Here is a 9,181-nt window from a genome sequence, read left to right on the forward strand (position 1 = left end):
TTTAGATGTGATGTTTCATTTTTTTTTCAAAGATGTAAATGTATGTTATTTTGAGTTTTTATTTATTTTAAGAACTTATGATTACTCATATTATATCTTGTACTGTACATAGTTTTTGGACAGGATTTTCAATTTGGTTGTATTTTTTGTGATTAAATTTTCACAATGACAGTTGTTTTACTTTTTCAAAATAGAAATAAAAAATATTTGAAATGTAAAGAATTTACTTTAAACAAATCCACACTAAATATCTAATAACTTTTTTACCAAAAATTTTCTCCATCATATTACCATAATCGTTCTAATTAAATATGATATTATATCAATTTAGCAATCTAATATTAAAAACTAATTTTACCATACAATTTAAGAAAAATATCTATTTAATAAATATAATTAATGATTAATTTTGTTTTTGGGAAGTAAGATCATATTATAATTTTTTTTATGTTTTAAAACCCTATATAATGGAGCATATCAAGAATAGTAATAGATGTAGAAAATAGAAATAGAGCAATGGTGTCAAAAACAAGCAGAGGTCGTCAGAGGATTCCTCTTTACAAGATCGAGGATAATGGTAAGCGTTCCGTAACTTTTTCGAAACGTAAATATGGAATTTTAAAGAAATCAAGTGAGCTTTCTACTTTATGCGGATCAAACATGGCACTAATCTTGTTTAGTGAAAGCGGAAGAGCATACTCTTTTGGTAATCCTAATACAAATGTGATATTTGATCGATTTATGGGTGTGGTTCCCGAAAGAGTGTTTGATTCAACATTCCATAAACTCCTCGAGTCTCAAAAGGCTCCGCATGTTCCATATATGGAAGCTCAAATAATGGAGGCTGAAAAGACACTCGCTCAAGAGCAACATGTGGGAAAAACATTGTCACTAGAGATGACCGAACATGCTAAGGGGAAGTGGTGGGAGCAACCAGTTAAGGAGATGGACTCATTGCAGTTAAAAAGGAGGAAGGATAAGATGGAGGAACTAAAGATAGTCTTTGAACAAGAGAAGGAGTTGAAGATGGCGACAGAAAATCCTTTGTTTTTGTTGGCTATGACTAGTCAAAACCCAATTTATTTTTAAATTTTCTTGAATTTGTTTTTATCAATATGCTCTAGGAATTTCATTACAACATGCTTTTCTAGATTGCATTTCTATCTTTGAATGTTGGTGGCACATGCCTTATATTATAATAGTAGTTTGAATGGTTTGTTTTATTTATATTTAATTAAACTTTTTAATAATATATCTAGTTATTATTAGATGTTCTCACTCACTTTTAATAGTATATATTATTTTGTATAGCCAACACAATTTTTTTTAAGAAGAGAAACTAAATTAATTAAATGATTGTTATAGAAATAATATATATATATATATATATATATATATATATATATATATATATATTTAAATGATTTGTTTTGTCCCTGTATGTGAGGGAACATGAATTCTGTAACAAAGGAATATATCCCCTCAAAAATATCATACACAATTTTTAATTAAATAATGCAAATAATAATAACTACAAAACATGGATGTATTTATGCATCTTGTTGCGTTCAAACAAAGTCTCATATAGCCCAATCTGAATAGAAACCTATTTTATTCAGTAGAATATTTTGAACTAAGAAATCTCTTTACCTTTGGTTGTGAAAATCTGAGGAGCAAACATTCATTTAAGGATCCAATAATTAAAGTTAATTTGACTTGAAAGAATAAATAAATAAAATAATAGGTAGCTGACAAGAATCGAACAAAGTGTGATTTAAAAATGTTTTTACACTAAATAATAAATAACTAATTTAACTAGTTAATTATTCGTTACAAAATATTATTTAAATATAAAAACAAATAAACACAATTTAAAATATATTAAAAAACATCAAATAACCTTTACAAACATCATCTTTAATTTAAAATATAATTTATTTCGGTGGATAATTTTTAAAGAGGCTGTCATTGTTTTTCAAAACAAGTTATTAAGGAAGAACATTAATTGTCAAGCCTATATCGAAATCGAGTTGGAGATTTCTTCTAATGATTCGAGAATTGCTTGAGGGGAGATTTCAGATAAGAATTTAAAAATGAGACGAACTGTGTTTGAAACTATTTTTATAGAGGAGAGAGAGTAAAATTTTTAAGGAGATCAAACGTGTTCGGTTAGATTGAAGTTTTTAATGTCGGCCTTTAGTTAGAAATAATTTGGAGATAGATCGTGAATGAACTACACTAATATTGGGCGTGTAATTCCTCGTTTGAATCAAATGCATATATAAGCTAATATATTATTGCTTGATTTCCGATGATTTCTTTCTCCCCTCTTCGTGTCGGCGATGACTTTTGGTTTTGAAGGTAATAAGGAAAAATTACACAATAAATGTTGAGGTGAGACTCACAATAATTTTAAAATGAATTAAGTTTTGAAGTGTGAGACCCATAAAAGACTGCTTGTAAGATAGAAGATTTACTCCCTTAAACAACATGGAATGAAGAAGGATGGGCTTGCTAGTTATGATTAATTATAAGATATGAGTTGATGTTGGCTTGATATCTACATTTCATAATAATTTGGTAGGATTTAGCTAATCAAAATATTATAATATATTTTAATAGTCATTAATTTAACATTAATGATGATTTTGTTATTATTTAAGTTTGCTCAACAAGTAGACTCCACCTATTAAATAATTTATGTTAATACAAATTAAATTAACCTACGTGTCTAGATTAGATGTTAAAATTTAACATCGTTAATGTTTTTATTCCGTTTAGTTAAATACGACACAATTTACAAAAATATGGATAGAAACGACAATTATGTCTGGACAAATTTGAGAAATTAACACCTTATCATTCTTATTCTAAAGTTTTTAATCATTTAACATTTTGAAAAATATTTATTTTTATTGAGGTATAGTTCAATTCTGACTAAAAATATGTCAATACATTTTTTAAAATATATATTTTGGGTGCAAATATTTCGTTAATATGTTTAATTAGTTGACCCAATAAAAAATATATTCATAAATTTAATTCAATACATTTTTTAAAATATATATTTTGGGTGCAAATATTTCGTTAATATGTTTAATTAGTTGACCCAATAAAAAAATATATTCATAAATTTAATGATGATGTTTAATTCAAATTTAAGCCCAGATACAGATATAGTTTTATAAAGTAATTCTACGATCGATCGGCCCATCATCTCAAAAGCCTACTATTATTCTCTTCAACAAAAAATGATCCCATTGGCCATTAGCATACCTAATTGTAACATTAAAATTTCTTAACTATTTTCATATCATTCTTAATAAATAATTCATTAAAAGTTAATATTCGTGAGTCCAACATTGAACCATATGCCAATCATAATTAAATTAATTTATAAATGAAAATTTAGATGGGAAAAATATTTAATTTGATGTTGTTCATATACTAAAAAGGTTTATTTATATTTTATTTTATATCTATTAACTAAGTGATTATGTTTACTAGTATTATTTAGAATTTTAAAACATTTGTAATATGATTTCTTTTAGTTAGAAGATTTAATTCCTAAAAAAACTGTTGGTACCATTTAGGTCTGATTATCTAAAACTCATTAATATAATAAGTTATTATTACTAGGGATGTCTGTTTGAAAAGTCATTACCATTCCCGTACCAAATTTATCAACCTGCCTCAATCTCTGACGGAGATTTTAAATAAGAACCATTCCCGCTCAATCAATCGGGGATTTCCCCGCTATGCACCGAAAATCGAAAATCATTTAACATAAAATATAAATAATAAAATAAAATGATTGATATATTTATAAGTTAATTAAATTTTAGAAAACAAGAATTATATTGAGAAATTGAGAATTTCAATTTTATTTTATTTTTCAAACAAAACTAAGAGGGTTTAAGATGAAAAAAACCTTTTAATTTCATTTAATACCCATAACTCCTCTTTCAATTTAAAACCCCCAAAAATGAAAAAAAAAAACAAAAAATCTGTAATATCGTGTAGAAAACAAACTCCATTTTCAGTTCATCCATAAGCTTTTCCTAAATGTCATCTTCTTCAAATTCCTCAAACTTCAACGAACACAGATGGGTAATTTACATTCAAAAAACCCTAAACGAAGATCAAGAAGATAACAACGATTTCTCCGTCACCATCTTCACCATCCCCAAAACCCTAATGGTTTCCGATCCAGATTCCTACATCCCTCATCAAATCGCCATAGGACCTTACCATCATTCCCGTCCAGAGCTTTACGAAATGGAGCGTTACAAACTTGCCGCCGCCAAAAGAACCCAAAAATCCTTCCAACCCATTAAGATTCATCACGTCGTCGATCATTTCTCGAAATTCGAATCCAAAATTCGTTCTTCTTACAACAAATTCCTCGATTTCAATGGCGAAACGTTGGCCTGGATGATGGTTGTTGATGTTTGTTTCCTTCTTGAGTTTCTCCGAGTTTATGTTGATAAAGAAGGAAATCTCCGGCCAAGAATTCATAATTCAATTCTAAGAGATGTTATGATGATGGAGAATCAGATTCCTTTGTTTCTTCTTAGAATTGCGTTAGAATTCCGCGGAGAAACGAAGGAATCGGCTGATGAACTGTTACTTTGCATGATAATGGGTATGTCTGAAGAGATTTCGCCGTTGAAGATGATCGGAGAACCGCCGCCGGAGAATATTTCAGTTCATGAATCAGCACACTTTGTTGATTTCCTTTATAATTTACTCGTGCCTAAATCTATACATTATCCTGATGAAGATGCGACATTTGTTGATGATCAGATTTCAACTGAATTTGCTGGACATTTGAGTTATGCCCGCCAAGTGTTCGACAAAATGCGGATGAAATTTAACACGGAAAGAGGTTTATTCAAAACCATAATTTCGTCTAAACTGGTTACATTAGCGATTAAATTACCTCTATCGATTATCCTTAACTTACCCATTATTAATCTTTTTAAACAACCTTTAGAAGATATGTTATTTAACAAAGGGCTTGAAAAAAAAGACGATGAAAATAGTAACAACGTAAACAAACCTCCTTTAATGGAAGAAATTTCAATTCCATCAGTTTCGGAACTCATTTTAGCGGGAGTGAAATTCGTGCCTACTCCACAAAACAATATAATGACAATCAACTTCGATGAATCCACGTCAACATTTTACCTTCCAACTGTCGTCCTAGAGGTAAACACGAGATCGGTTTTGAGGAATTTAGTGGCATACGAGACTTGCACATCATCCGGACCGTTGATTTTCACACGTTATACCGAGATGATGAATGGGATCATCGACACAGAAGAGGACGCTCGATTGTTGAGGGAAAAAGGGATCATAATGAACCATTTGAAGAGCGATGAGGAGGCGGCTGATTTATGGAATGGGATGAGCAAATCCATCAAATTGACGAAAGTGTTGTTTCTTGATAAAACGATTGAAGATGTGAACAAGTATTATCAACGTAGTTGGAAGGTTAAGGTGAGAAAATTTGTCAATTTTTATATCTTGGAGTCTTGGCATGTCTTCGTATTACTTGCGATTATCTTGTTATTGTTTATAATGAGTTTACAAGCTATTGCAATATTTATAGGTATCAATATGTCTCACAAGTCACAAGATGTAATAAAATAATTTTTTTTTGTTTTGTTAATATTTAATGATATTAATTAATAAAATAATTCAATTTTTTGCATGACTATTAATGTAACAAATAATAATAGTTTACTCTAAAAATAATTAATAAAATGATGTTGGTTACTTTGATTGAAAGAAATTCAAGAATAAGATTAACCTTAGAATTTGGAAACTCTTTGCATAAAAAACACTTGTTTGAAAATTCTAACAAATTATAATTTAGAAAGCGCTCCAAAAATTTCTGGCCCAAAACTTTGTATCAATGTTGTTCCGTTTTCATTGAAACAAATGTTAGTGGCAGATGAAATTGTGTGGTGGATAAAGATGTTATTCATTCTTTGATAATGTTTTCCTATCAATTAATATATTTTTGCTTGTAGAAATAAGATTGTTTTTTCGCATTAAGGAGATATTTGAGAACATTACAACTTGTCGTATGTAATGTCGGTGGAAGCTACAACCAGATACTTTATTTGGATTTTATATTTTTTTTGAAAAGAATAAAAAGCGAATTGAAAGTAGTAACAATTGATTCACTAAACTACATCCTTGAACAAGACTTGTATGTTGGAACTCCGGGAGACCTGTCTAGTCCAATAGGCTTATTATTATAATAAATAAGTTAATATTACCGTTGCAATTACTTTTTTCATTTGCGTCTTGCAACCTAATAAATCCTTTGACTTTTAGATTATTATTTAAAAAGAATAAAAGTAAAAATAGACTCATGAGAAAAATAAATGTCAAAGCTAAAGATTAAATAGGTCATCATAAATAGTAATCACAGGGGAAATTTGATGAAATGATATAAAGATGCCTATAATTGCTAAAAGTGTCAGCGCATAAAAAAACGTTGGTGACACTTTTATTTTTTTGGAAGAAAATGCCCCCATTGCGAGACGCAACCGACATTCGCGTGACGATTTTTTTTTAAAAATTTCGTCTCGCGAATGCTGGTATCGTCTCGCGATTGTGGACGTCTCGCGACATAGGCAAAATTGTCCGGAAAAAATTAAATGTGTCACCAATGCTTTTTTTTTTATGCGCGGACACTTTTAGCAATTAGGGACATCTTTAGTGATATTTCATCAAATTTCCCAATCACAGATAGTACATTATTAATATAGTCATGATATTAATGATGGCATAGTTATTATGACATAGTTGTTGAGATTCAAATGACATAGTTATTGTAACTCGTCAATCTACTAATAATATAGGAAAAGTGAAACATACAAGTGTTTTCATAAATTTTGCTAAATTTAAAAATAACAATCACAACAATGAAACATAGAGTGTATGATGTTAACTTAGCTTGGAGGAGTAGTCCTAATAGAGGAAATATCCATTCTCTGACAGATGTTAGAACTTCGACTCTTAAGGTTCACAAGTCTTTTTTTGTAGTTGTGGGTGGTATTTTTTTTATATGTGATCATACAAGTTGGTGATATTTTTTTTTATTAATGTTTATGGATAATGTATGACATTTTATGTAATAACTTCAACAACATTATTATATTTTTTTAACTATTCGATTAAGATTTTTTTTAACTATACGAATCAATGAAATGAATTTTATTCTTTTAAGAAAAATTTTAGTCCAATTAAATTTATGGATTCCTTACCCTACAAGGAAATAGTGTATTTGCGACGTAATTTATCAACGTAATTTCTAATGAATATATAATTTGCGACGTTTTTTCCCTCTAAATAATTATTTCGCAAATATGTGTCTCTAATACTCCAATGGATAAGAATTTAATCGAAAAGTTTTTGTGATGATTTTTTCAATATATATTTTTGCGACACTATTTCCGATTACATTTTTCAACATTTTTCCATTTAATTTTGTTTAGTCAGTAAATATTGACGACAGTCTTTATGACGGTATTTCTGAAAAATAATTTAACCGAACTTTATACCGAATAATTAATTTTTATTATTTTTTAGCAAAATTGTAATTTTTTAAATATTTATAATTTTACTTTTTTTTTATCAAAAGATTTTTATATTATTCGCAAATAAATTAGAGTAAAATTAAATATAAAACAAAATAACATAACATAATTAGTCATCCATTATCACAAAATACATTCAAATTAAACTTTAAACCCAAAGTCATTAAAACTAAAACATATTTTATAATAAGTAATTTTATATATCAAAACATAATTTTAAAATTATTAATTATAATACTAACACAATCAATAAACGCATTAATTCTTTTAGCATCAAATATATCAACGCGACTCAACAAAACTTAATTATTCATAAAACTCGAAGCTACAATATTTCTCTGTTGTCCCACTCTACCTCCAAAACATAATAAAACAAGACAAGACAAAATTTGGTAATGAGCATCACTTCATTTATTCAACAATTAGATGAACATATTTCAAAATGATGCACCTCCACTCTAAGCACAGTCATCAGAACTTGAAGCTTGAGATTAATTATTTCCACATCGCGGAAAGGCAAAATTGAGTCATTGGAAAGTAGAAGAACATCGTCCACTAATTTGCACAACCACTATCACCAACATGAAGCAAGAAGAACAACACGAGATAGAGTTTGCCTAACTAGAATTGAACATGCAAATGCAATGATAAAGTCTACCTTAAAGAGTCTTCTTTCAAGGGGAACGAATAACAACTTATGATGTGAAAACCAAGATCTTACCATCTTCTCAAAGAGCTAATCAATATTATACAAATAAATTTCAGATTGATCAACTATACTATATAAAAGTTTATGTTGTTGCCAGTAAAAACAATTCATTTAAAGAGAAATTTCAATAAAATTACTTAACCAAATTGGCACAAGAAATCATTTGAAACTGAAAAAAGAAACATTATAGCATCATATACCAATAAGACAACTTAGACCGATAATTACATCTTGTGAAGATATATATTGCAACACGTCTAACCAGCTATAAATCAAATTTTGTTCACCTTAAAGAAGTAAGGAATATTAACATGTGAAATATTAGAAATAATAATATAAGAGTATTATACTTGTGCAAACAAGTCAAACTTATCTAGTATAAAAATGACTATTCCCTATTACCGATATATAGATAAGAATATGCAAACAAAGAGAAAAACAAGACAAAGTTGATTTCAGATGGAATTTTGAACATGACTATACAAACGGTACAAGGATTCACCTTAACATGGCTATCATGAACTACGAGTTTTCATCAAATCATGCCTGCAAAAATAATAAACTAGGGTTAAAATAATGATTATTACGGGATGAAACTACATTATATATGTTATAGACTATTTTTGTGAATATTAATTATATTGTCCACGCAAAGTTGGTTAACAATTTCCTGAATGATAAAAACAAAAGACAATGTAATCATTAAAAAAATACATAGAATGTAATTATAAACAAGTAAAGTTAAGAGTGTAACGAGCAATCATACACAATATGTCAACATTAAGAGTTTATCAAGGTTAATTGCATAAAAGTATTGTCTCACTATTCATCAAACATTACAAATTCTATCTCAAAT

General features: G+C 28.5%; 2 protein-coding genes across 2 annotated transcripts; both read left to right on the plus strand.

The window, feature by feature from the left end:
• Positions 1-516: 516 nt before the first annotated feature.
• On the plus strand, positions 517-1,089 carry LOC124943724 (agamous-like MADS-box protein AGL62). The gene has a single exon (XM_047484199.1). The coding sequence runs from the start codon at positions 517-519 to the stop codon at positions 1,087-1,089; it is 573 nt and encodes a 190-aa protein (XP_047340155.1).
• A 2,976-nt stretch (positions 1,090-4,065) lies between these two features.
• On the plus strand, positions 4,066-5,647 carry LOC124943725 (putative UPF0481 protein At3g02645). The gene is made up of 2 exons (XM_047484200.1): positions 4,066-5,502; positions 5,615-5,647. Exons 1-2 carry the CDS (start codon positions 4,066-4,068, stop codon positions 5,645-5,647), a joined length of 1,470 nt encoding a protein of 489 aa, XP_047340156.1.
• The last annotated feature ends 3,534 nt before the right edge of the window (positions 5,648-9,181 follow it).

Source organism: Impatiens glandulifera, chromosome 6 (assembly GCF_907164915.1).
Source record: "Impatiens glandulifera chromosome 6, dImpGla2.1, whole genome shotgun sequence".
In the NCBI taxonomy this organism is placed as follows: Eukaryota; Viridiplantae; Streptophyta; class Magnoliopsida; order Ericales; family Balsaminaceae; genus Impatiens; species Impatiens glandulifera.

What these genes read in the sequence shown, in the direction of transcription:
- LOC124943724 (XM_047484199.1), top strand. Translation starts at nt 517, where the DNA reads ATGGTGTCAAAAACAAGCAGAGGTCGTCAGAGGATTCCTCTTTACAAG.
- LOC124943725 (XM_047484200.1), top strand. Translation starts at nt 4,066, where the DNA reads ATGTCATCTTCTTCAAATTCCTCAAACTTCAACGAACACAGATGGGTA. An exon ending in AACGTAGTTGGAAGGTTAAG is followed by an intron (nt 5,503 to 5,614) that starts GTGAGAAAATTT and finishes CAATATTTATAG; the next exon opens with GTATCAATATGTCTCACAAG.